This window comes from Monodon monoceros, unplaced genomic scaffold (assembly GCF_005190385.1).
Source record: "Monodon monoceros isolate NGI ecotype Baffin Bay Population unplaced genomic scaffold, NGI_Narwhal_1 Super_Scaffold_18, whole genome shotgun sequence".
Lineage (NCBI taxonomy): Eukaryota > Metazoa > Chordata > Mammalia > Artiodactyla > Monodontidae > Monodon > Monodon monoceros.
In genome coordinates this window covers 45,343,978-45,371,237 of record NW_021703774.1, presented here as the reverse complement: position 1 = coordinate 45,371,237, position 27,260 = coordinate 45,343,978, and the positions used below count along the sequence as shown (strand labels likewise).

At 48.8% G+C, this 27,260-nt stretch overlaps 1 protein-coding gene across 2 annotated transcripts; it reads right to left on the bottom strand.

The window, feature by feature from the left end:
* Positions 1–699: 699 nt before the first annotated feature.
* On the bottom strand, positions 700–25,394 carry NCF2 (neutrophil cytosolic factor 2). 2 transcript variants are annotated; one of them, XM_029229672.1, is made up of 15 exons: positions 25,013–25,394; positions 22,956–23,038; positions 19,440–19,548; positions 15,341–15,475; positions 14,381–14,488; positions 13,962–14,021; positions 12,479–12,522; positions 10,805–10,946; positions 10,538–10,606; positions 9,456–9,531; positions 7,670–7,695; positions 7,103–7,254; positions 6,863–6,974; positions 3,689–3,866; positions 700–1,186 (listed from the first exon to the last, which is right to left on the bottom strand). In XM_029229672.1, the coding sequence occupies exons 1-15, from the start codon at positions 25,184–25,186 to the stop codon at positions 1,074–1,076; spliced, it is 1,581 nt and encodes a 526-aa protein (XP_029085505.1). In that variant the 5' UTR covers positions 25,187–25,394; the 3' UTR covers positions 700–1,073. The 2 variants fall into 2 exon arrangements, with proteins under 2 accessions (XP_029085505.1, XP_029085506.1); XM_029229673.1 differs by lacking the exon at positions 25,013–25,394 and adding an exon at positions 24,413–24,460.
* Between the last annotated feature and the right edge of the window lie 1,866 nt (positions 25,395–27,260).

Genomic DNA, 27,260 nt, shown 5'->3' with positions numbered 1-27,260 from the left:
TGCATGTGCCAGAAGCCAGCACCACAGCTCACCGGTGTGTGTGTGCATGCCCAGCAGCTGCCCTTTCACCTTGATGTTGATTCAGTCTACACTTCAGTTCCTAACTGTGCTTTTCACACACACCTACACACTTGAAAAATTGTTAACAAAGCCACATGTATTCTACAAAAGGAAGTGGGGGGATTAAGGCCAGGTCTTTAGTATTTATGGAAAACTCTCACCCAAGTTAACCCTGAAAAACTGGGCCATTTGGTTAAATGATAACCAGAATAAACCGATAGCATTCTATCATGTATATTACTAGAATACTTATTATAAAATGTCACCTAGTAGGGTAGTACTAACCAGCTGGCTTCCTGAACACAGCTGCTTTTCATTTCTTATTTATTAGTGGCACACATTCATTATTGAACTCTTAAGAAATGTTCCTCCCTGAGAACACACGAAGGGATGTAGTTCTAGTATTTTAATTTTCTGTGGAATTAAAAGCTGTATTTCAGGGGTACATAACTCAGTCTAGGTTCTGTTTAAGCAACAAGACTGTTAACCCCCCAAAATGTTAATTTTGTGTGTGTGTCTGTGCGCGCGCCTTCTGAATTACCTGTAAAGTAACCTGAGGCCCCAGGAGTCTGTGATAGTAACGGTGCAGGAATGGGGGTAATTACACTTAGGTCTTGGGCCTGCACTCTGGGTATCTTGTTTTTGTAAGTTTTTTATTGAGGCATCACACACACACAGAGAGGTGTACCAATAGTGAGTATACAACTCGGTGAATTTTCACGAACTGAACATATCTGGGTAGCCAGCACTCAGAGCAAGAAACAGACTATCAGCACCCTGGAAGACCCCCTCATGCCCATCCAGGCTCTTCCAACCACCACCCCCTCGCCACCTCCAAGGTAATCGTCATCTTAAGTTCCACATCACTGTCTAATAGGTTAAATTTTAACAGGGAAAAGTAGATGAATTAATACTTCCAAACAGCGATGTCTGTACAGTGTACTGCAGAGGCGTGCTAAATGTTGCAAATGATAGTACCGCCTTTTCTTCAACTTTGCAGGTTGTGAAACACCCTAGACTCCTCTAGGAGTGCTTTCCAAGTCTGTAGTTGTACGCTCTTCAACAAAAACTTTGGGGAAAATGCCAACTTTCCCTTTGCACTCCCCCTCCAGCCATTCTTCATTCACTGATAAAAGGAAAAGTATACTTCAATTTCTAAAATGAGTATAGGAGAGTTACCTCATCTGAATATTGCACACAGATCTTTTGTCAGTCCTTCACCCCCCAGTTGTGCTAACAGGGAAAAGTCTGCTTTGGAAAGTTAAATGGAGGTAAGAGCAAACATAGGACTTAGCCATTTCATTATTGGTTTCTGTCTTAGACATGATAATGGAGGAATAAAATGCAAAGGAATGAATTAGACTTTTCAAAATGTTACCAAAGAAATAAAGTGAAAGAAATTGAATAATGAATCTTTAGATATATTTTTTTTAACAAAGACTTTGTTTTAGCTTTGTTGGGAATCTTTGTTTTGATTACAGGAAAGGGACATGCAATTGGTTAAATATATTAATAATGAATGTTCACTGGTGAATGATCAAAGAATTGAGAGTTGGAGCTAGTGATGGGTTCAGTCCATGTTTGTAAAATATAAGAATTTTCATAGCACCTATTTTGAGACTAATAAAGTGCAGGCACAGACTTCATAACTCAGTTGTAGATAATATCCCCGTTTTACTAAGGAAAAGGAGACCCAGAGAGATAATAGCTTGTTCAGGGTCATTCTGCCAATAAATATCAGACACCTTAGGTATGTATGACCTACTCCAAAGCCCATCTACCAGACCATAGAACCAGTTCAGAAGTTCATCTTTGGATGTAAGACATCTGTATCAGATGTTACAGCAGCACTGGTGCTTGGATCCTGTCCCCAGAAACTCTTGCTTTAATTAGTGTGGAGTGTGGTCGGGCATCAGAGTTTTTTCTAAAGTTCACTCAAGGTGATTCTAATTGCAAACTGTTGTCTTGATTCTTCCTCCTATAATGTGAGTCATGGATCAGCATTTGTTTGTCGTGGATCCTGGGAGCATACTAGAAATGCCATAATCACAGGTCCTACCCCAAACCTGAGTCGGAATCCATTTTAACAAGCTCCCCAGGTGATTCACATTTTAAATTTGAGAACCTTTTGGAATGAAACTCTCTCATAACTGTTGAATACAGTTGAACTCACCCCTCAGCCCCACACAATGTTTATGCTGAATTGTTTTCTCTGTAAGTGTTACAATATCAAAATATTACATGGATACTTTCTGAATTAGACCAACTTAGACTTTTATACGTATCCCAGTAAAGAGTACGCCACCTTCTCTGCATACCTACCCTGAAGGTTTTTCAGAGCATTCACTTGTCTTTTTCTTATCCCCAACCCTGAAAAAAAACCTCTGGACAATTGAGCTGATTGGTTGATACTGACACTTAAAAAATGGTGTGGGGAGTTAACTCCAACTCTTACAACTGAGTTTCCATTCTCCCTTTCAGAAGATATGCACTTCATTACTCATATTTTGAGTTAGTTGCCACAGTCTCGTACACTCACTCTTTACCCCATTAACTTTAAAATCTCCTGCTCTCGTTTCTTAACCTGTTAGGTTTTCTGTTATAATAATAGTGTTCGGTTTTCACTGCTTTGCATTACTATCGCACAAGATTTCAGCCATGTGAATGAAGCTTTTGATGTGACTCTTGCTTGTTAACCAGGTAGAGAAATAAGACTGTGTCAAACCATGAGTTAGAGCGGTGCTCCTCTGTATGGTCAGTAGACCAGCATCACCTAGAAGCTTGTTAAAAATGCAAATTAGGGCTTCCCTGGTGGCGCAGTGGTTGAGAGTCCGCCTGCCGATGCAGGGGACGTGGGTTCGTGCCCCGGTCCGGGAAGATCCCACATGCCGCGGAGCGGCTGGGCCCGTGAGCCATGGCCACTGAGCCTGCGCGTCCGGAGCCTGTGCTCCGCAACGGGAGAGGCCACAAAAGTGAGAGGCCCGCGTGCCACAAAAAAAAAAAAAAAAAAAAAAAAAAAGCAAATTAGTGAGCCCCACCCCAGACCCGAATCAGAATCTCTGGAGCTGGGCCAAGGAATTTTATTTCACAAACTGCAAAGGATGCATGAGCATACTTAAGTTTGAGAAGAACTAAATTAGAACCCTCCACTTATTTCAATGTTAAATGTGTTTGATTTGTAACATCCAGGAAAGTTGCCAGAGAGAGCAATTCTGAATAGTTGCTTCTTAAGGCAAAATTTATCCCCTTCTTCCTTCATCTTCGAAAAGTACATCAATTCAAAGAACTGTAGTTTGCAGAAGATCAGTATCATGTGGTTTGGTGCAAAGGCAAAATGATTCTAACCACCTTCCAATTCATTAGTTCTGGTATGAGAATCCATGGCTTCCAAAACAATCTTTAATAATCAAAATGTGATTTAAGTCTGCCATTTGTTGCTTCCCTGCCCAGGAGAGAGCATCAGATGAAAAGGTCAGTGCTCAGTTTTGCTCCCTCTGGCTGAAAGCTAGGCAGGATATTGAAAACATCAGCTAAAGTTTGTAGCTTATTGATGTTTTCTTCTCTCTGCTCTTGAATTTATTCCTGCTAACATGTGAATTAGTTACTCAAATCCAGGAGTAGCACTTACCCATTGATAACACCAGGATTACATCCCCTTCCAGAAACTCCAGGTCTTCTGGCTGGGTAGCCTCGTAGCTGAAGAGTGCTACCACTTGGCTCCCTTCCTTAAGCTGAGCTTCTGTTGTCTGGTTATTAGCATCAGATTTTTTGGTTTCTTCAGTTTCATCTGGAAAGCCCTGGTCACCCTGAAATAATAAAAGGCCTGTTAGTTTTCCTAACTTCCTGCAGCGAACATTGAACATCACTAAAGTCAGCATCAGTCAGCAAAATGTCAGTGTAGCACCTGGGTTATAAACTCAGAAAGGCCAGTCTGTGATCAGCACCTAGCATAGACCTGGCATGTACTTTATGAACACCGGATGGTTGGATAAGTGAAACCAAAAGGTATGCAGGACTGTAGATAGTCTTAAAATCTTACTGAAACCTTACAGTAATCCTGAAAAAGGTAGAATAGGTACTATTGTTACTTCTTTTCAGATGGAGAAACAGAGGTTGAGTCACAAGTAAGTGACAGAACCTAAAGTCAGACCTGGGTTTCTAACTCCCAAATCTAACACCCTTTCCCCACTACCCACAACACTGGGCACCTTGTTATAGAAATGCAAATTTTCTGCGCCATCCCAAATCTATTAATCAGAAACTCCCTGCAGGAGTTAACAATTGTTACAGAAATTAACAATGATTTCAAACATTTAAAAGAAAAAACCCTTTTCAGTGAAGTAGTTCACATTTAGAGCAGAACTCCTAAGCAGAATCCTTTAAAGACAGAACTGAAGGGATTAGTCCAAAAACAGACAATTGGAAAACCTAGAGTGACCTTTCAAACTTTCAAGGGACCCCTTGCACTGGCACTTACCCTCAGGGTCCTGGGCCTTTCCTCTCAGCCAGAGGCACCAGGATGTCTCAGCTCCAATGTCTCTACTTCCTGAAGGCAATTTTCTGAACTCTTAGATAACCACAAGGTTTACTTTGTGGGGTTTACTACAGGGCCTTCCTCCAGGCCCATCCTCTTTAATTCTTCCCCTCCCATTCATTTTTTTTCTTTCCATCGAACATTTGCCTTTGAGTGAGAACCTACCAAAGAGACCCTTCCCTAACTGAGCAGAAGCCCCTGCCCAGCTGTAGGGATGCGGGTTTGGTGGAGGGACTCTGCCTTCCACTGTGGGCCCAAGGCCTGCATGGTCTGGAATAGCTTTCCCACTCTGGTCATTTCCATGGCCTCAAAATCTACTTGCACGTGAAAACTAGTAACTGACCAAGGATTCACTTAGGAACTATTTAATTTTATACCCCCTAGACTGATACAACTGCAGATGCCACAGTCGACAAATGCTGAAGCAGGAAACAGGTGAGTAGAGGGAGAACCGAAGTGTCACTGGGACCCTACTCAACAACAGCTTTGGACAGTGGAGACTGCAGACTCACGGACTCTGGTCGGGACACCCCAGCCTCCAGACTGTGGATGGGGAGCTGAGTACTCAGAGGAAGCCCACCAGCCAGCCTAGCTGAGCTCCCTGTCTTGCTCATATGCCCCTTGAATCATCAATCCAAAGCAAGGCCTCACTATTTTCTCCCTGCTCCCAGCATCATCCTGGCACAGCAGTGTACAAGGCCTTCCCTGATCTGGCCCTGTGGCCTTTGCAACCTTGTCTCCAGCCGCTGTCCCGGTTGCATCCAGTAGCACTGAGCCCCCTTTTCCCATTATGGTGATTCTTGTGGTCTTCCCTCTGTTCTCTCCATCTGTGTAACACATCCATCCTAACCTCCTCCACCTTGCTAATTTCTAGGTACTTTTTTCAGGATAAGCTTCAAGACAATTTCAGCGTCATTTTCTCTAGGAAGGCTACTGACTTGTCCCACTTCCCTCCAGCCTCTTTGGGTGAGATACCCTCCTGAGTGCTTACATAACACAGTAAGGCATTCGTGCATCTCCATCAGTTTACTTAACACATGCTTTGTAGTCATCTGTTTGCCCTTGTCTTCCCCCCAAGAAGGGCCTGTGTCTTAACTAGTTTTTATATCTCTAGTGCCTATCTAAGAGAGCAGTAAGAGCCCAGCAAATGTTGGTTGAAGAATTAATGTCAAAAAAAAAAAAAAAAAAGAATTAATGTCACTTGACAAACGCTGGAAACAACCCAAAAGTACACCAACAGGTGAATGAATAAGCAAATTGTGGTATCCATACAGTGGAATACCATTTAGCATTCAAAAGGAATGGACTACTAAAACACAAAAGAATATATCAGTGTATACTGTATGATCCACTAATGTGAAATCACATAAAAGGCAAACAAAAAAGTATGTTGACAGAAAGCAGATGGATGGTTTCCAAGGACCATTTTGGGGGGAAAAAATTAACATCTACGATGAAAAGAAATGGCAACTTTTCCTTGAGAGACTAAGGGACAAAGTCCAAGAGTAATAACTTGTAGCTACTACTTTTAGCCTCGAACTTTGCTCCTGACTCCCTTTATTCTTACTGGAAAGTCAGTTAACTCTTTTCAGACCTCAGGTCCTATAGATAACCTGCCCTTTTACTGTTAGTATCGCGAGGTGTTCAAGAGTACAACAGGCAGGCTCTGTGTAATCTTGGTCAGGTTCACCTCCCTTTGCCTTGTTACCTAAATTACAAAATAGGATAACAATACCTGCCTCATAGAGTTATGGGGATTATGAGAATTATACACAGACTGCCTGGTACCTGGCACATGGGAAGTTCTCAATAGATGCTTTGCTGTTAGTAGGAGGTTTTTATCCAAGGCATCTCTTTGTGAAATAAATGCTCACTACTTTCTTTCACTCCCAATTGTTCTAACCCGTGGAAACTTAAGGTGAAGAATGGCTGTGAGCTCAGCCTCAAGCTATGACTTCATTCCAACCTTGCTTGATAGGGATGGGTCTAAACATTGAAACAATTAGGTGTGGCAGCAGATGGAAGGGACTAGAAGCTTTCTTTGGGCGCCTGGGCCTGCTCTTCTCTTGTGGGAAACCCTCTCTTGGCTGCAACCCAGGTGAGGATGCAATGGAACGGAGGCAGAGCTGAGGCTTGTTACCCACCGTATCCCTAACACCAAGCCTAGTGACAGGCACACAGAAGGTGCCGGGTAAATGCTGAACTGCTGTTGAGGAAGCGGCCCATTAGAAACATGGCCTTAGATGCCCTTGAGCTCACCGCACTCACCACTGTGTTCTCACACCACACAGTCAGGCAGTAGTTTTTCACTTGGGCCCAGGCATCCTTCATGCTGTCTTCTGAAAGGAGCACCAGCTCACTGCTGTCCCGAGGCCGATAGCTGGGTAGAGATAATGAAGAAGAATCAAGTCAGAGAGCATCAGTGCAGAGCCATCCTCCACTGCCATCCACCAGGCCAGCAGCAGGCTCCCCAGCTGTCCCCCTAACTGCCCCCTGCGTGGAGCTCACCTCAGCTTAGTATGTTCCGGTAGGAGGTCCAGCTTCTTAGCCACCATGTCCCGGACCTGGCTGTAGGGGAGCCCGGGCTGCGTTTCCATGACCACTGTGTACTTGCAGTGCACCTTGAGTGTGTAGGACATGGGGATGCTGAGCTTGACTTCCTGTGGGGAGAGCAAGCAAAGGGAACTCATGAGTGTCTGAGGCTTCCTCTGAGAAACATGCCGGATCACAGGGAGCACCCCGTGACAGGGAGAGGCCAAGAAGTACCTGGCTTCACAGTAACACGAGAGGGCCTTCAGAGCTCTGTCCTCCAGCCCAACTCTCACTTGGATAAGAATTCCTGCTGGGTTAGATCTGGCCCACCAGCCATGGGCCAGTAGGCAGTGTGTGCATGGAGGAGGGAGGGACTGTCGAGGGTGTCCCTGGTCCCTGTATGTGTGGTAGCATCTGGTCTACCCTTCCTTTGGGTCTCTTTCTGTAATCCAGGGAGACACACCCGTGGACATGCTTAAGTGGGCAGCCCAAGCTCTTCCTTCCTCTACCACTCAAAACAGTACAAGGAAAAAAAAAAGTTACCTTGGGCTCTTTTTTTTCATTCTGACCTAAATGAAGAAGGTAAGGAATAAAACAAAAGACAATGATGAATGAACACTCTTGGCCAGCCCCTGCCATATACAAGAGGAAACCTCTTAGAACAGGGCACCCAACTTCATATCCTTTAACCTCTGGGATGATTACTAATCGTAATAAACTGCAGGATAAATCACTGGGGTGATGTGAAGGGCGAAGCCATGAACACACAGATGAACCAAGTCTCTGATTTAGGGAGGATATAGGTAATTATCAAAGGACCATCACATTCTCACCAACCCATGGGGTTAGGGAGGGATTCCCCAAAGTCAGTTAACAGCAGTGCTGCTGGTGTAGTGGTATCATTCAAGACTCCCAAAGGTCAGTTAAAGCAGTGGGCTCCATAGAAATGAAAATCAGAGAGTGTAAGATGAGCCAGGGGCCACTAGAAGAAATATTAGAACCACTTATTTTCATTTTGTCCTTTATTTTTGTGTATGTTTTCTAATGTGCAAAATATATTAATATAGCAGTATGTATATAATTTATATAAGAGAAGATAAAGATATTCTAAAGATATTCACCATGGTGGGGAGGGGTGCATGATCAAAAAAGATCACTGATCTAAAACCCAGCTGATCACTGGAATCACTTGGGAAGTTTTTTCTAGAAATACAGGTTCCTAAGCCTGATTCCAGTCCTGAAACACCAGAATCAAAGGCCTAGGAATCCAAATTCTTAAAATCTTCCTAGGTTAATATGTTTGCTGGACCCCTAGACAGAAAATGCCAAAAAAAAAAAAGCTATCAAGGACATTTTGGGGGGCAGTAGGAGAAATTTGAATATGAAATATACAATTTATATTATATAATTAAGATATAATATTAACATTATCTTAGATATAACAATTATATTGTGCTTATGCAGAAGAATGTCCTTGTTCTTAGGAGACAGACGCTGAAGTGTAGGGTGAAGTATCATGAGTCTGTAACTTATTTTCAAGTGGCTCAGCCACTAGAAAAACATTTTATATTAGAGAGAGGAGCAGGGCAAGTATATGGTCCAAAATGTTAACAATTACTGAATTTATGTGAAAGGTATTCTGGTGTTTATTGTACTATACTTTCAACTTTTCTGTAGGCTTGATATTTTCAAAATAAAAATAGGGGCGGGGAGCATCCCAAGTGATTCTAATGACCAGGTGGGCATGACAATCACTGACCTAGGATCTGGACATGCCACCTATTCAGTGCATCTCTGCCAAGCACTTACTCAGAATCGGCTTAATCTGTACCAGTGACAAAAAGCCCCTGACTTCCCAGGGCAGCCGTCTCCACACATCAGGAGAGTCTGCCTTTCACATTTGCCCCGTGGTTCTTTGTCCAGCCCTCAGGGCTCTGCAGAGCAGTTTCTTTTCCAGACAGAGTTCCTCAGACATTTGAAAAGAGCCACTGCATCCGCCTTTTAAGTAAACATGTGAAGCAATTACTTGAAACTTTCCTCCTGGGGTGAGGTCTCAGTACTTGATGAGCGAGCTGGGACACTCAGTGCCCCTAGAAAGCAAGCTACATGTGCCCAAGCCCCACGAGTGTTCTGGAGCAGGCAGGGAGGAAGGCCATTGATTTCCTATGTTTGGGGTCGGTGAGTGGTGAGTGGTACAGGAGAGAGGGGCCTCTGGGGCCCTGCGGTCCTAAACTGAGGGGCCCGCTGGGAGGACAAGAAACCACATTTCCCTGGAAGGCTGGGAGAGCAGCTACACCCAGCCCTGGGATGTTGCTCCAGAGACACAAACCTGGTGACAACTGGGGTCTTCCAGGAGCCCTGGAACTGGGAGGACCTGGGATATCAGGCTCCTGCGAGGTTTCCTCCTGGAGGGAACAGGAAGAAAGGGTGAGAACCTTCATTCAGACACAGTTCTTAGGCAGGGGTAGGAGTTGGGGGCAGGGCAGACCCTGCAGACCCCCATGGAAAGGAGCCAGATGCAAACGACTTCCTAAAAGCTGGGGGTGGTGGTAACATTCAGGGGAGACTAAGGAAAGTGTTGGTTAAATGGGACGCAAAGTTGACCTGGTGAAAACCAATCACAGTGGAAATGAGGATCCTAGCCCCCAGGTAAAAGGCCCTTGCTGCCTGATCACCCCGTTGAGCCACACTGGAAACCCACTGGAGGTGGGGTAGGACCCTGAGTCTTGTCTTAGCTCACCCTCTCATTCCACATCTTGCCCCTTCAAAGGAAACATTCCACTTCCCATTTGCATGGCAGTTAGAACTTGTGAAGTCATCTGGACATAGTGACTCTGGCCAGGGAAGGCCAAGCCCACAGAGGACAACTGGTTGCATAGTCTAGAGAGAGACAGGGTCCACTGCCATCAGAAGTCTGCATGGATCGAACAAAGACCACTCCCCAGGCCTGGCAGAAGGGCAGGTCACTGAGATGGGGGCTGAGGGTGCGGTGGCAGCAGCATCAGAATCAGTGGCTGGCAAGGCCTGCTCCCATTCAGTGTTTTAAAGCAGATTTCTAAATTTGAATGGATTTCACCAGCCAACACACTGACTATTCTTCCAGGTGAAGAGGACATTCTGGGAAGACCTAACCTTCATAGGCTATAGCTTTGGTCAAGTCACCCCTGACCGGGAGGAATCACAGAGCTGTGGGGGCCTGGTAGGTCCTGCCAATGTCTCTACTCAGCACATCTGGGTTTTTTCCTTCATGCCCAGGTTCCGCTCTGGGCAGCTGGTACCAACGCAAGGTGGGCTCGGGACTAGTGTGTCTTCAGCGCCTCTTCCGGGCTGCTCTTCTCTCCTCTGTGGTCTGTCGGTGGGGGGCTTGGGGGGCAAGTGGGGGGAACAGGTCAGACCTTGGCACTACAGTACCTGGGGCTTCTGCTGAGAATGGATCCGCAGTTCAGCTGGTTCAAGGTAGTTGCAGGGAACAAGCCCCTTCTGCAGTGCAGCACCACGGAGCCAGAAAGTGGGAAATAGAGATGCGCTCATCAGTGCCCACACCTCAGAACAGCCCAGAGACATGGGGAGGGGTGGGTGGACAGCTGAAAGAGGGTAGCAGGTACTGCTCCTCAAGAAGCTCTTCCATGTGCTGCCAGGATCCCGTGCCCCCAAGCCCACCCCTGGTCCTCTGAATACCTGCCCGTTGAACATGACCGTAGCCCAGTTATCACTGCTCTTCTTCAAGACAAAGACGATGTTCCCTGGCATGACCTGGAGCTCCTCTGGTGTCTCAGGCACAAACCCAAACAGCACACGGTGGGCTTCTCCTTCCAGAGCCCTGCAGGGGGAGGCAGGGGGGAGAAGAAGAGGGGATAGACACAAGATACAAGATCCCAACCACCGTCTAGCCTGGACCGCATCCCATCCCGTGGCGCTATGGACCAGCAACTATGGCCATGGAGCCGGCTCACTCCAGGCACCTTCTAACTCCACTTCTAACTGCCCAGGTGACCCTGAGCAGGGAGGTTGCCTGCCTGAGGTCCCAAGAGGACTCGGTAGGAAACTGCACGTGAACGTGTTCCATAACCATACGTGCAAGTGGCACAAGAGTAAAAGAAATATGACAACACTCATAACGAGGCCTTGCCATCCCTGCCCTCCCTTCCCTTCTGAGGAGGAAGTTTCCTGGGTATGCTTAGCCAGCGCCGAAGCCTGGGTAGAGCCCAATCAGAGGAGGGGCGCAAGGTGAAGGTGGGTGAGAGCCCGCTGGGTGAGGAAGATGAATTGGGGACGGGGGAAGAGCAATCACCTAGAGCCAGCATGGGGGTGGGTCAGGCACACGGCGGGAGGGAGAGATGAGCCCCCCACCAGGCGGGGGGAGAGATGAGCCGGGAGGCTTGGGGGAGAGTGTAAAGAGCTTTGAGGTTGCCTAGCTGTGCCTTGTACAATGTCGTTTCCCCTTTACCGTTTCCTCAAGGCCTGCTTTGCTCTTGGGGCGTCCCATTTGTGCCACTTCGGAGCGTGTGACTGAGGCAGGCCCACGTTCCCTCCACTCACTCTGGCCTTGCTGGTTCTCCCTCCCTCCCACTCTGCTCCTGCCTTTCCCTCCAGCCCCTCCTTTTGTTTCCAAACACCAGATTCATGTATATAGGGGATACTGCCCCCACCAGCACATGGAGAGTTTAGGAATGAGCGAATCCAGCCCCCTGACTTTTATAGTTGCTTTGGTACTTTTTTCAGCTTTTGTGACACCCTTCCCTATCGGGCGCGGGAGCCAGGCTTGTTTCCTCACTTAGAGATAACTCTTAAGAAAGCTGTAGGTTATGTCATTCTTGGCTTCTCATCTTACAGAAACATGACTTCTTTTTCTTGAGTCCTTCCTCTTCCTTCTTCAGAAAACGGGTGCCAATAGGGAGTGGAAAACGCCCACACAGGAAAGGACGTGCCGTTCCAGCTTCTGGAATCACTCTGCTCGCCTGATTCCAGAAGCCCGGCCTCCCCTCCTCGGAGGGGGCTGCGGCCCGAAGAGAGCTCTCCACCCTGAGGTCGGCGTGCGGCCCCCCAGCGGCGACCTTCCACGGACACTGCTGCACTTCAGCAACAACCCCTCACTCTCTGGGCGCACCTTGACCTGGGGACACGGGGCCACCACACAGCTGTGGCCAGACCCCCATGTCGACCCCACCACAGCCAGGGCTCCGTCCCCTGCATCACTCCCTTCTAGCCCTGAAAGCAGGAGGAGCGGGCATGCTGGGCTAAACTGCACAGGATTTGGCCCCTGACCCCAGCTTCACCTTCTTCAGCCCTTTGTTGCCATCAGTTCAGGCTTGGAGTTTGGGTAGTCTGCATTTTGGCCTAAATCTAACTTACCTGAAGATCTCTGGGGTCTTGGGCCTGGGCGGAGGCTCAGCTGCCTATTGAACATTCAGGAGAAATGAAGAAGGGCAGGACAGTAAGTGAAGGAGGGGGAAAGAGAACAGACGGTTAACGGTAATTTAAGCCTCCTTCCAGACCAGAATATCAAAGACTGCATTTCTGGCTCAATCAGAACACTGTCTAGGGAGAGGACACTGTGCCCTGACTAAACACGGGAAAATAACGCCTCCCACCAGCTCCCAGGGCCCAGGTTTCACCAGCACAGCAATTCATCTTGAGCCACACCTGGTCTCTGGAGTTCAGCTATCACAGAGCAACACGGTGTCATGAGGGTGCTTTTGCCTTTGAGCTCCATCCCCTTCCTGGAACAGTTTCCCAAAGCGCTGCTCTATAGTTATTGTCTGCTCTGTCACATGACACTCGTGGGTATTTAAAAATGAACCCAAGGGCCACTGAGCAGGCAAGACTCTCCTTTTGAGGTGTGTTCCCTGTTCTACACTGAGTAGCACGGAGCCCAGTTATCCGGGCTTCTTCCCCTCTGGGAGTCGCCTGGCTGCCCTGAAGCCCAAGGGAATCCCGCAAGGCTTTCTTCAACTTTATGGTGAAGAAAGAGGTCAAAGAATTGTGCCTCTCTTGCTCTCCTCCTTTGCTCATCTTACCCTCCAGTGCCCCGGTGTCGGTCCCATTTTGAGCCAGCGGTCATCTCTCTGACCCCGGAGGCTGTCAGCGCTGCTCTCAGGGTGACTGGGTGTGTGTACACTGGACCGTGGTTGCCACGCTCAGAAACGCCTCCCTCTGCTAGTGTGGACCGACACTCCTGTCCATCACGGTTCTTTTGCAGCAGAGCTGGAATTTTCCTTAGCCGGCCCTACCCTCTTCCCTTCATAAGGGAGCTCTGCCTTCACATTTCTAGACCCACTGTCACCTAATCCATCTGGATCTGTGTCTCTGAGCCCAGCTTGAGCAGAAAGATGGTTCACCCTGGGCCCCCAACCTGTGTTCCCGAGGAAATCTTGTGGACGCTGGCAGACAGATGCAGCCACAAGAGCCACGGCCTCAGGCCCCGGGTCCCATGGGAGTCCCCTACCAGCCCCTGTGTCCTCTGTCTGAGAAGAGGCATTGTGAAAAAGCCTTCCCTAGCTGTGTTTCAATTTCCTGAGAGAACGGTCAAGACTTCGGGAGAGACGATACACACCAGAGCTCTCTTAGAACTTAGAGAAGTGAAGCCTGGCATTTGGGGAGAAGCAGGAGTGTTGGTTCCTGAGGACTTGAGATTAAGCCTAAAACTGCCTCATTCTCCCACCAGTCATGGGACCCGTGACAGAGAATGGTCATGCAGACACCCTCAGCGGCACTGAGAGCTCAGCTGAAGGAGCCCTTAAAACGAGGCAGCTCAGCACAAATATTCTCCCCAGTTGGCTGTTTCACAGAGAGCTCTGGAGACCTCGATCCGTGGAGAAGGACAGGACCGCCTCACCTGTGGCTGCAGAGGGGCAAACCCCGAGAAACTGTCTTGATCCACCACAGATGCCACAACCTGAAATTGAGAAAGGAAGGTGTGAGGGCTCGGTCAGCACTGCTTCCCCATCCTTCTGTGGTTTTCCCCATGATTCCCTCCGTTCTCACACCCTGGATCTGTTCTCGCGGGTACTTGGTTCCAGAAGTGGAGGGCAAACGGGAGAGGCCACAGCAGTGAGAGGCCCGCGTACCGCAAAAAAAAAAGAACAGAAGTGGAGGGCGGCTAAGGATGGGCTTGCTGACCCTCTGGGTTAGAAGTTGCTGCTCTCCCAGGGCAGAGCCACAAGGCAGGTGCCCTTTTCCCAAGAGTCCCTCTCCCCTTGCTCCACAGGGCCCATGCCGGAGGGATCTCAGGGGACGCTGAGTGACCTCACTTACCGTGGCCTTGCCTAGGTAATCCTTCTTGACCAGTTGAGCCACTTGCCTTTCATTTGGCTGAAACAGCCTGCCCACAGGGATCACCACTGGCTCATACAGCTTCTGTTTCTAAAACACAGAGAACATGGTCTTTTATTACCTGTGAAATGGGGCTAAGGATGCTTGTCCTGCGTCCCTCAATGAATGGATGCATGGATCCGTTGAGATAACCTCACAAGAGCACTTTTTCTCAACGTGCAGGGCCGGACTTGTTATTATTTCAGGATGTCTAAGGTAGGACCATTTGGGTTCACAATCGCCTTATACCGAGAGGCCATGAGGACATCTGTGGGTGTTGCTTGCCCAGCACGCTCTTTTCCTAGGGGAGCTGCCCCTTTCCCACTCTGTGTGGCTCAGGCAGGGTGGTCACTCACGGCCCGGGAGGCACCACAACCACAAAGGTGGCCCTTGACCCAAGCAAGGCCCACGACAGTGCTCTCTTGGGACTGGTGTCTGCAGACATGGATAGGCATGTACAGACTGACTTGAGCCCCCTTGTTCCTGGTGTTTAAAAATCTTATTTAAAACCAGCTGCATCCCCAGCTGTGCTCAAACTACGGATACTTTTCACCATTCGTTCATATAATCAATGCATTTTTGTTGAGAGCTGTCATGCACCTGGCACAGAGCCAGGTTACGAGGACCCAGGGGTGAGCAAGCGGGCACAGCCTCTGCCCTTGTGTGCTGGCCCCAGCCCCCAGCCTCTCCCTCTCCCCGGCTGCCACCAGGCACCCCTCAGAGGGGCAAAAGGAGGGCTCTGCTGTCCCATACCACATGGAAACATGCCCCAAGATCAGTGTTACCCAGAGTTCAGAGGAGGTAAAAGCACCACGATTACGACTTCCCGATCCGCACGTGCACTAAAACAAACACAAAAACCCAAGCAAGTCCTCCTGCCACCTGCTTCCCCAGCGCACTCACCCAAACACTTTCCATGGCTTTGTCGATTTTGGAATGTCTCGGCTCAGACTTCATGCTCACAGCCAATGCTAAGTGTTCCTCAGCATTTTTCCATTCCTCCTTCTTGGCGTACATGAAAGCAATATTATATAACACCTAGAAAAGCACAGGCCGCAACATAAAACTTGAGGCTGCTCGGAATCTAGAGTCCATGCAGGGGAGAGCTTGCACGTGTGTTCCCAGAATGTTGCCTGGTGACGTTTATCCCTTTCCCAGCTCTCCTGGGAATATCCAAAAATACAATCAATCTTGCTCCGGAGTTATATCTAGCACAAGGATGGTGTATAGAAAACATCATGTAATGCACAAATCCAACCTCGTGTGCGTTCTTTCAACAGCCAGGTAGGTCAGCAGGGGACTAGAATTATTGTGTGGTTTTGGTATTGAGAACAGTGATGTGCTCAAGGCCCCTTGAAGAGTTGGGAATAAAATACAGGCCTGGGGCCTCCCAGACCAGCTTCTGCCACTGAGCCAGGGCTCAAAGACTGGACAGGTGTGGGATGGAGAGAGAGAGAGGGTTCCAGATGCACCATTCGTCATCAGCACCAAGAGAACCCTGTGCAGAACACAGGAGTAATAAGACTGTGATTTAGTCATACGGGCAGGAGGAAACCCTATGGGCAAAAGTCCACTGGAGGTGGAAAGAGGCTCGATACAACCCAGGGCAGCACTATACCTGGGGTGGGAGAAAATCAAGATGGCAGCTAACAAGTAGGGTTTACTTTACTTCTTTTTAACGACAGTGCAGCAAGTTCTTAGGGCTCCTTGCAGCATGTATGGAGCACGACTACACAGCCAGGAGATGCTGCAAGCTTTTCACAGGTGAAAGTGATGGGAGTCACAGCCTGATGCCCCGGGGTGGGGTGTGGGCAGTTCTCTAAGGCCTCAGAGAGGAGGTAGAGCTGGTCAACTGAGGCCCGGCTGGAGAAGGGGATTGTTGGCCTTCCAAGCTGTAACATGTGGAGGCAGTGCAGTGGAGGTACCCCAGGGCTGTTTGCTAGTATGTGGCCTCGGCTTCCTTATAAAGTGGTGATAGTAATGTTTCCTGCCTCCAGATTTTTGTCAGAAATAAATAATTCGCATAAAGCACTGAGTTCAATTGCTTGGCACACACTAGGTGCTGAATTCATTACTCTCATTAACTATTATCTGGGGAACTATCTCGGGACTTGCCAGGAGGCTGAGCAAAGAGGTCTCGCCTGCCTTCTCGGGGAGAGCCCACGTGGTTTGGGGGAAGATCACAGGGCCGAGTCTGCAGACTGATGCCATCTGGGGCTTCTTTGTGTTTGCGGTCAGAAGGCTAAATCGACGAAGAACTTGGGGCTCCTGGAAATCAGTGCTGTCTGTCCTTGTCATTGTCTTTACCATCATCACCACCATCATCAACGATACCATTTACTGACCGCCTCTTTGGGCCAGGCACTTTATCTGCATTCTCTCTAACCCCACAACCACCATACAAGGTGGGGGCCTCACTTCCGTGCTTCCAGAGTCCTTCCCCAGCACTTCTCTTGCCCTAACCTTATCACCTCGCATTACACGTGACCATGAGCTTCTGCAGCTGGCACTGTCTTGTGGACCCCTGGACCTCCATTGCCTGACACCAGCAGGCATTATAAAGGTATGCAAAAACGAGTGAATTTATTAGCAAATGTGTATGAGGTAAGTGCTCAGCCTTTCTTTACAGATTATGAGGAACCTGAGGCTAATAAATGACACGTGACTTCCCTAGGTTTATACAACTAGTAAGTGTTGGGCAGGGATCTGATCCCTGTCTCTCAGATCCCAAGATGGCTCCCGTGATTCTCACCCTCCCACATCCAAGGGAGCTGACAGGTGTAGCCAATAGAATATTATGGGAATGAGGGGGGTGTGACATTTGAAGCTAAGTTATAAAAGACACTGAGGCTCCATATTACTTTCTCTTGGTTCATTACTTCCTCGGGGGGAAGCCCATGTCATCACAGGACTCAGGCCGCCTTATGGAGCAGTCCACGTGGCAAAGAACTGAGGCCTCCTGACAACCAGTGACACTAACTTGCCAGGCACCTTAGAAGTAGGTCCTCCGGCCCCTGCCAAGCTTTCAGATGACAGCAGCCCTGCCAACATCCTGACTGCAACCTCATGAGAGCCACTGAGCCAGCACCACCCAGCCAAGCTTGGGTTCCTGACCCCAGAAACTGTGAGAGAATAAACAGTATTGTTTTAAGCCACTCAGCTGTAGAGCAATTTGGTAATCAACAGCAGATAATTAATACACGTCTCTATACCAGCCTGCCACCCACACTGTGATTTGGTCCAGGGCCTCATCCAGTTAAAAAGGACAGTTTATCAAGGCAAGTATGGATGGAGGCATGGTTGGTTTTTCCATAGAGTTAGTGGCTGGTGCTGAACGATGGACACAGGGACCAAGCCCAGACACAGAGATCTAGGCTCCCTTCCTGGGCTATTCCTGAGCAGCAATGAGCTGTTGCCCTCTGCATACATGCTTGGCCAGCCCAGCCCAACCCTGACCACGTGTGCAGGAAGAGAGGAGAGCTCGAAGTCATTTAAAACTTCCTGTTTGGTTCTCAGCCACCTGCTCTTAAGACCTTTTCTAGCAACAGGTTTTTATGACTCCATGACTGGAAAAGCCCCAGCCTCTTTTCAAAAAGGATGGTGTGATTTCTCAGAACCCTGGTGGGAAGGAAGCAGTGGCTTTATAAGTAGGGAAGTGACTGGAGTGTCCCATGTGGTATACGGGACCCTGAAAAGTCCAGCCTCACTTACAGAGAAGCCCATACAGCCAGTATTTCCTGCCCCCTAGTCATTTCAACTCCAATTAGAGGGGGAACGTTCCTCGCATGGAATTCTGCTTTGATAGTACCATTCTAGGATTCTTTCTCTAGCGGTTCTGTGTAAGTGATTCTCAATCAGGGGTAATTGGCAATATCTAGAGACATTTTAGGTTGTCACACTGCGGGTGGGGTGCTATAGGCATCTAGTGGGTAGAGGACAGGGATGCTGGTCAACACCCTACAATGCACAGGCCAGTCCCCACAATAAAGAATGAGCTGGTCCAACGTATGAAAAGGACCACAGTTGAGAGACGGTACTCTAGAAGCCGGCCAAATGCCAGCCAGTTCCCACCGAAAAGCCTCATTTCCCTAGTGTGGGAGAACTGAAGTAAGTTGCTATCCTGTCATGGGGCTGTGGGGAGACGTGTATCCCCAGGGGCCCAGGCAGCTGTGGACTCTATTATTAGCCTTGAGTGACCCTGGGGACACTTGGCTTCTCCTGTCTGAGAAACTAAAACAAGGGGACATGTTTTCACCAATTCTAAATAAAGATCTATGATATTTGCATGAATTTTAGTTTTAAAGCTACTGGTATATATTTGGGGTTTAGAACGGGAGTGCAGAGGGTGGGTTGGAAAAAGTACATGAACCTATGAAGTCACAGCCAGACATGCCTCTCCGTCTTGGTCATACAGAATATAAGTTATCCTTCTATGGAGACCTTTCCTAACTGTGTGCTCTGAGCTGTTCTATTGACCAGGAGGGGACAGCTTGGTGCTAAATTGTCCTCACTCTCTCTTTGGGTATATACCAAGTACATGAGGCCAGACCATGCATCGCAAAGAGCGTGAACTTGGGAACTGCACAGGGTTAAGGCAGGTTCTGTATGGCAAGTGAACCCGTGATTTTGGATTTGTCAGTATGACGCTGAGAAAATTGTCTGTTCACCTGAATTATACAAATTATTGTGACAACTTTCACAGGCCAACATACTCGTGTGCAGCCAAGCCTCCCTTCAGAGAACCCAGCAAACTCATTTCTACATGGTTCTTTGAGCCTCACATTATTCAAATCCATGCACTCAGGTAACTGAGGACTCCATGAGGAGCCCGAAGCAATTGATCTGAGTCTCTTCTTAAGGGAAAAATCTAAGTCCTAAGGCAGGGGAGGCGAAATGCCTTTTCCTGGCTCCCGGATGTGTCAACAGATCGACGTGCATCTCAGCTGTCAGCTGCCCCTCAGCCGGCAGCCACCCCTGCCCAGGCTGGGCCCTTCCTTCTCACCTCACAGGCAAACAGCTTGAACGGTAGCCCCAGGATCTTGTAGTCGATCAGCTGGTTCCCTCGAAGCTGAGTCAAGGCCTCCTTAAGGTCTTTAAGGGCGGAATCATATCTGCAGGAAAGAAACCAGTTGAAGGTACGGAGGCATAAAGAATAAAATGCGTGTCTGCTGCTCTTTGCGCATCCGTCTCACTAGGACAAGAAGCCTGTCTAACCTCTCTTGACCTTCTCTAGTTTTTCACCAATCCTGAGCCCCAGCATCCCACAGAACCCAGTGTGAACGGCACCCCCTGGGGTTGTGCATGCCAGCAACCCTGCCAGCCTCCCAGTTTCAGGCAGCCACAGGTATTTTGGTCTCTGTTGACTGCACACACCTCCCACCTTTCTGACAACCAGCCTGTCACTTCCCAAGAGAGCCTCAGTCCCCCCTGAGAGCTTTAAGCAGAGCAGCACCTGCTGGCCTCCACGTCCCCACGGGGCTGATCAGAGCATGGCTTGTGCCTTGCTTCCCACCAGGAGGCCAGGCCAGGCCAGCCTGACGCAGCTCCAAGGGGCCCCTCCTCACAGCCACTGGCATCACCCTCCTGCCCAGAGCCTTCTCTTTCTCTTCTCTTTCTCTCCTGAGTCCAGCTTAGCTACTGGTTTTGTGGCCTTTGTAGTCTCCTGTCCCCTCCCTCCTCCTCCACACGCTTTGGGAAAAAGAAAACAGAAAGCATCACTTAAGCCAGACAGCATTTCTATCACTTCTGGCACTGCCCTTCTGCTTTGTTGGGTTGGCGTTGTGCTGACTGGCTCAAGGTGAATCAGGGTGGCTGTCATTGGATTCGTGGTGGAGAATAGGGCCGACCATATCAACAGTGCCCATGGGCGGGACTTCCCTGGTGGTCCAGTGGTTAAGACTCCGGGCTCCCAATGCAGGGGGCACGGGTTCGATCCCTGGTTAGGATCCCACATGCCACACAGTGCGGCCAAAAAAACACCCCCAAACAAACAAAAAACCCAAAAACCACTTAAAAAAATAGTGCCCATGGGGGCGTGGGCAGGACCTGGACCAGACCTGCTTGGCCTGCCCCTGACCTCCACAGATGCCCTGGTGGGAGGGAGCCATTGCCAGACAGCAGTGGGTAGAAGCAGCAAAAATCAAGCTTTCCCCATCCCCACGCCAGCCCCTGTCCTGGCAGGAACAAATGTGGCTGTCTGGTGGCTCCCAGCAGGCAGCTGAACCAAAAGTCCCCCGGCCACTGTCTGACCCAGAGCTGCCACGTGTGGCTTCTCTTGAAGGCAAGCCTGGGATCTGGACACAGGCTGGCGGGGACCCTTGAGAGGTGGTGTGGGGTAATGAAGGCGCCCTAGGAGGCACCCTAGGACAGGGGCCGAGAGACTGCGGCCAGCCCAGCCGCTAACTGGGAGACCCTGGCAAATTGCTTCCCTGGCCTCAGCTTCCATGTTGATATAGGAAGTGCACTGTTTACAAGGAGTGTATTATGCTCAAGGGGCATAGTTCATGAGAAGCTGGCTACCTCTGAGGCTCCTGGGGCTAACCTCTGAGGTCACACCCACCTAGACTGGAGTCCTGTCTCTGCCACTTACTATCTAGTGACAAAGGGCAAGTTACTTAACTTCTCTGTTTCCTCATCTTTAGAATTAGAGAATAGTAATAGCACAAAGCATTCAGGTGCTTAGGACGGTGCCTGGCACACACAGTAATTTACTATTTTTATTTATATATATATATATGTAATATAATCTACATATTAATATATATAATAATTTACTATTATTATTAATACTTATAGGTCCAGCTCTAAAACTGGCAATTAAATTCATATATCAATCTTTCCTTACATGCTTACTGAACACCGTATACTGTATTAACTATTATCAGGAGATAAAAATACATAGTTGTAGAAGCTGGAACACTGATCTCAGGGAAGCCTGGAGCGGGCCAGGAGGGCAGGCTGGCCAAAAGGTCCCAGGGTAGCGGCAAGGTGGGGGGAGGGAAGCTGGACATTCTGTCATCATTTGGTTGGAAGGAAGTCCCACAGCTGCAGGGGCTGCAGGAGGAACAGCAGCAGGAGACCTGCGTTTGAAACAGAAGGATGGTTTCCTCTAACACATCCTTGTTAATAAAGCTGATTGTAAAACCTGTTAAAAGCAGGCAGGTCAGGGCTTCCCTGGCGGCGCAGTGGTTTAGAGTCCACCTGCCGATGCAGGGGACGCAGGTTCGTGCCCTGGTCCGGGAGGATCCCACGTGCCGCGGAGCGGCTGGGCCCGTGAGCCATGGCCGCTGAGCCTGCGTGTCTGGAGCCTGTGCTCCGCAACGGGAGAGGCCACAACAGTGAGAGGCCCGCGTACCGCTAAAAAAAAAAAAAAAAAGCAGGCAGGTCATTCCTTAAGAAGAAAGAAGCATTTCAAGGCATTCCCTTGAAGCGGGGCGAGGTAAGCATCTCTGTTCTTTCCGACTCACTGAGCCAAGAAGCAGGCAGGTGGAAAGGCAGGTGTCCTGTTTCACGTTCCACTGCCTGTTTGTGAGAGCACGGAAGGTCCTCTCGGAGGGCACGTGTGAGGTTCTGTCACCACTAACCTGCGGGTGTTCCTGCCTCTCTGGCGAGCAGGCTCAGCAGCTGAGTTTCAGCTGTGAAATAACAATGCCTGTGTCTCCCTGGGGTTGAATGAGCCCAACAAAATCCTCCTCATAATTCTGCCCATCAGGATGGTTAAAGATCTGGGCCCAGGAGGAGGGAGAAAGAAAGAACTGACATTATTCAAAAGGCTTGCTTTGTGTTTAAAACGGGGTGGGACTCCCCCTGTTAGATGACTGTTTTTGCGGTATGCGGGCCTCTCAGTGCTGCGGCCTCTCCTGTTGCGGAGCACAGGCTCCGGACACTCAGGCTCAGCGGCCATGGCTCACGGGCCCAGCCGCCCCGCGGCATGTGGGATCTTCCTAGACCGGGTCACGAACCCGTGTCCCCTGCATCGGCAGGCGGACTCTCAACCACTGTGCCACCAGGGAAGCCCTTAATATATTCTTGTACATATAATGTTGCTTATACTCTCACTCTGGTGGCTGAATTATATCTCATTGAATGGATTAAACCGGGTGTTTGAAAACACATTCTGCAGGAACGAAGGAAGGTTTTGATGTGGTTTCATGACAATCGTCATTGTGTGACAGCTCAATACCTCATAGTAGTAGACCACCATGGATGCTCCCTTGATGGACAAGGTATCACCACCTGGGCTATGACCCATCAGGAACACTGGTGGGGTGTCACACCTAGCCTGTGGTGGTTATGTAGGCTCATTGTGGGCCATAACTGGGCAGCAGGCCTGCTTTCCCTCCCCGGAGAGGGCTTCTGCCTCTTGCTGACTGATTGCATAACTTCTCAGAGAAGGTCCAGTCATGCTTCCCAACAGAGGCTGGGGAGATACTGCTCAAACACCAGGTCTGGCATCACCAAGACCCCCTCGGGGTTTCTCTGTGCACTTCTCCAGCTTGTGCAACACTGGACCACTTACTTCTCCATCTGGTAGTAGAGCATGCCTCGTTGGAAGTAGGCCACTGCCAAGTGCTTGTCTCGGTTAATGCTTTTGGTGAAGGCCTGTGGGGAGAACAGCCAGGCAGTGAGGAGGTGTGAGATGAGCCAGAGGGTGAGCCAGGAAATGTCACGAGAATGGTTCGTGTCTTGAAGGTGACCGGAGGCTGAGGGGTCAGAATGCCCTGTGTTGTCACTTCCTAGTGGCATAGCATGAGGCAGTTTACCTAATCTCCTTGAACCTTAGTTTTCTCCTCCGTAAAATGGGGATATTCATATCTGCCTTTCAAGATTACTGACAGGATTAAAATAATAAAAGTAATCAAATTTGAAAATAACCTAATTAAAATGTTACATACATCGTAATATTTATTTTATAAATGTATTACAGAAATATTATGCAATTAAGGTAATTATCAGTATGTGTGTTCTTATGGCCATTTTGTTCACTGTTTTGAAATATTATACAATTTAAATAATAACAAATAAGAATGCATAGAAAATGCCAGGAGTGAGGACTCAAGTATGAAACCAAAGAAAGAATGAGATGCCCGAGCAGAAGAAAGCAAAGAGAAACCTAGAGCAGGGAGACGAAGGGTGGACGGCGGAGTGGGCGGGCCGAGAGGTGAGCTGGGCCGCACAGCCTCGCCCAGGAGCCCCGAGAGGCCGGAGGCAACAGCCCCTGCTGGCAGAGCTGCACCCAGACCAGCTGCCGAGCTTTGCCAACCTCTTCTCCTGACAGTGCATCTGCGGTGCCGTTTGCTCAGCCCCTGGGCAGGCTCCGGAGAGGAGGTGGAGGCCCTCTCCCTCCAGCCAGATGCAGGGCCCTCCTGCACTCCTGTCTGCCCACTCTGGAGCCGGAGGCAGGCTTGGCAGTCTCTGCAGGTGTTCCAAGCAGCCTCTCTCTCCCTCTTTGTCAGGGTGAGAATGGCTGTGGTAGCAACTAGCCCTTTCAAGGGGCCAGGAGTCCACACCACCTTGCAAAGACTTGCAGTAAAAGGTAAAAATAAGGACTAACATTTACACAGTGGTGTGAAGTTACACAGCACTTTACTAGTTGGTGCCTCCTATATGGGAATAGAATCTAAAACAGAGTGGATATACGTATATGAATAACGGATTCACTTTGCTGTACAGCAGACGCTAACCCAACATTGTAAATCCACTATACCCCAATAAAAATTAATTTAAAATAATAGTTGGTGCCTCACTCAATCTTCATGATGTTTAACCTCTCCAGAAGCTGAGAGCCAGAAGTCTACTTGACTTCCTGAAGACCAAAGGTCCAGAGAGAGGCAGAGCTGGGGTTTGATCCTAGATTTTCTGCTTCCAAACGCCATACCATTTCCAGCTTACCATGCCCAATCTGAAAAAGTGATTGCTGAGAATGCTCAGCCCCATACTAGGGAAGATGAGAGAAAAAATAGCTGAGAAAGTTACCATGACATCCCACAACTTGTCCTCGGCAGACATCATTAATCAATCACCGTCTGCTTTCCTTCCACCGGCCTCAGAATCCTTAAAAGAATGCACCACATAATTGATCAGAATTGTCACTTGAGATGAAACCGATTTTTCTTAAGCACCTTCTCTTGATCTCTTGGGCAGGCAAAGCTCACACACAGGAACATCTCGGAAAGCCAAAATCAGTGCTTTAAAATCAGGTGTGAAGCAGTGAGATGGAAACTCTGTGGCTAGCAGCTGATAGAAAAAAACATAAAGTAGGGAGGCTTTCAAAAAGGTGTTAAAGAAAGTTTCCAGAATGATTTGAATGTAATAGATGGGGAATAAAGGAGAGCATAACCCACAGCTAAGGGTTCCCAGCCGGCTGCTTGTTAGAACCACCTGGGGAGCTTTTCAAAACTGTGGCCGCGCAGGCTCCTCCCCAGGCCAATTGAATCGGGATCTCTGGGGGTGGGTTGGGCCTGGGCAGCTTTTGTGCTTCCGAAGCTCCTGAGAGGTTTCTAAAGAGAAGCCGAGCTGAGAACCGCTAATGACAAAGGCCCGGGGGAGGCCACGGGCACAGGCATCTCCACTCACCTTCTCCGCCTCGGGCATGCTTCCCAGGATCGTGTGCAAGCAGCCGATGTTGAAGCAAATCCTGGAGTGTGGGTCCTGGACAGCGGCGAAGGCGTCCAGGGCTCCCTTCCAGTCCTTCTTGTCGGCTGCTTGCACCCCTTCATTCCAGAGGCTGATGGTCTCGGCCAGGGACATGGTCAGGTGCAAACCGGGAGGCAGTGAGCTGGTGTCTCCCCTGGCAGGGCTGCCCTGGCCCTCACTTTCCCGGCCTGGAGCTCAGAATGGGGCACAGCCTCCCTTAAGACACCTTAGTGTTGCAAAGGCGGCAGGAAATGTCCCCACCTTTCGGCAACTGACGCATAAGCCTACCGCGAAAGAAAAGGAAAGAGAAGGAGAGAGAGGGCAAGCGGGGCGGAGGGTGGAGGAGAGAGGAAGTGCATCAGAGACTGCCCGTGATGCAGCAGTTCCCCAAAATGTTTCTGCTCTGTCCCCCGGCCCTTCCTCTCTGTCTTCCTTCCCCATCTGTGGGCGGCAGCTTCTGGCCAGCTCCCTGTCAAATGAGGGTGTTGGATGACAAAATAGCTCTTTTCTCACACCCTCATAGACCGTCTTGATATATTTGGTTTTTTTATCTTGAGCTAAAATTGGCAATCAAATTTCTGAGCAGGACGGTCTTGGGTGTCTATCTGGGACTGAGATACTTTTGTGAACACTTAGGAAGCTCAGAGGGAACCAGTCTCCTGCAAATGGCAAAATTAGGAGCCAGATATGACTGTGAATTGTGACTTCTCCCATCCTTCTGTGAAAACTGAAGAGACAAGGGGTCTCATTGGTGACTAATGTGTTTACTAAGTCCCCCAAAACACAGATTTATGATTCTTTCCCTTGCTGCCCTGGAAAAGTAAAAGTCAGTAAAATAATTGGGAGTAGAGGGTATAACCAGTTTGATTTACTAAAATTCTGACTTCTAGTTAATTGCTCTCCACCAGAGTAACATTAAGGTAAAATGCAATTTTGAGGGTCAAATACTTAGGTGCCAACTCTTGTTCTGTAGTTACTGAAAGCACCTGCCAGTTATCATCAAACTTCCCCTATGAGCCTGAAAATAAAACTTAAAAGTGTCCATTCTATAAAGCTTGTAGGATCGAAGATGGGAGAATTGAGAAGACGTGCATGCACCTTTGCACAGACCACACCCTGTGTCTGGAAGGCCTTCCCACCTCACTTCTTTGGCAAACTCCTACTCATCCCTTAAGGCCGAATTAAATATCACCACCTGTCTGAAATCTAGTTCCACACTCCAGGTAGTAGAGAGAATTTCTCACTCCTTTGTACCACCTCTTCCCAAACAATTATATTTGTTGCCATTTCTCTTTTCATCTGCCCAAACTCCTAGACTCCTTGAGAGCTGGGCCCATGCCTTTTTATTCTAGGATCCCCAGCACCAATAAATGATGAAGGGATATATTCTAAAAAGAAGTTAGAAATTGGCAAATGACCTGCAGGTAGCAGTGATGGCAGGAAGAGATAGTGCTATTCCATCCAGTGAATAAATAATTAAAACTCAGGACTTCCCTTATGGTGCAGTGGTTAAGAATCCGCCTGCCGATGCAGGGGACAGGAGTTCGAGCCCTGGTCCAGGAAGATCCCACATGCCACGGAGCAACTAAGCCTCTGCACCACAACTACTGAGCCTGCACTCTAGAGCCTGCGAGCCACAACTACTGAGCCCGTGTGCCACAACTACTGAAGCCTGTGCACATAGAGCCCGTGCTCCGCAACAAGAGAAGCCATCGCGATGAGAAGGCTGCGTGCCACAACGAGTAGCCCCTGCTCGCTGCAACTAGAGAAAGCCTGCGCGCAACAAAGACCCAACACAGCCAAATAAAGAAATAAATTTAAAAAAAAAAAGACTTCAGTTATTGAGGAAAGGGACTATTTGCTTGTGTTAAAAAAAAAAATTAAAACTCAATTAGCACATTGAGTATTCCTAGGAAAACCAAGTGGTTTTGTAGCTAACATAGACTTTACTTAAGTCTAGTCCCCTTTTTATTTTATTATCAGAGTTTGCCAGAGAGAACACTCCTTAAGCTGATGTCCATGACTATTCCAGCCTTATTTCCAAGAATGTCCTTCATAACTCCCTACAAACTCGACTGCTTTGTCCTCTCCCCCTAGGCCTTCATTTCCTGCCTCTCTGCTTTGCTTCATGCTGGTTCCTCTCCCTGGGCTGCCCTTCCCATATGTGCACCTTCAAACTCACCTTGCA

Excerpts from the sequence above, each read along its gene's own strand:
- NCF2 (XM_029229672.1), bottom strand. The coding sequence starts at position 25,186 with ATGTCCCTGGCCGAGACCATCAGCCTCTGGAATGAAGGGGTGCAAGCA. Across the intron at positions 7,255-7,669 it reads ATGAAAAAAAAGAGCCCAAG|GAAGTCAAGCTCAGCATCCC; the intron begins GTAACTTTTTTT and ends CTCTCCCCACAG. Across the intron at positions 6,975-7,102 it reads CCGGAACATACTAAGCTGAG|CTATCGGCCTCGGGACAGCA; the intron begins GTGAGCTCCACG and ends ATCTCTACCCAG.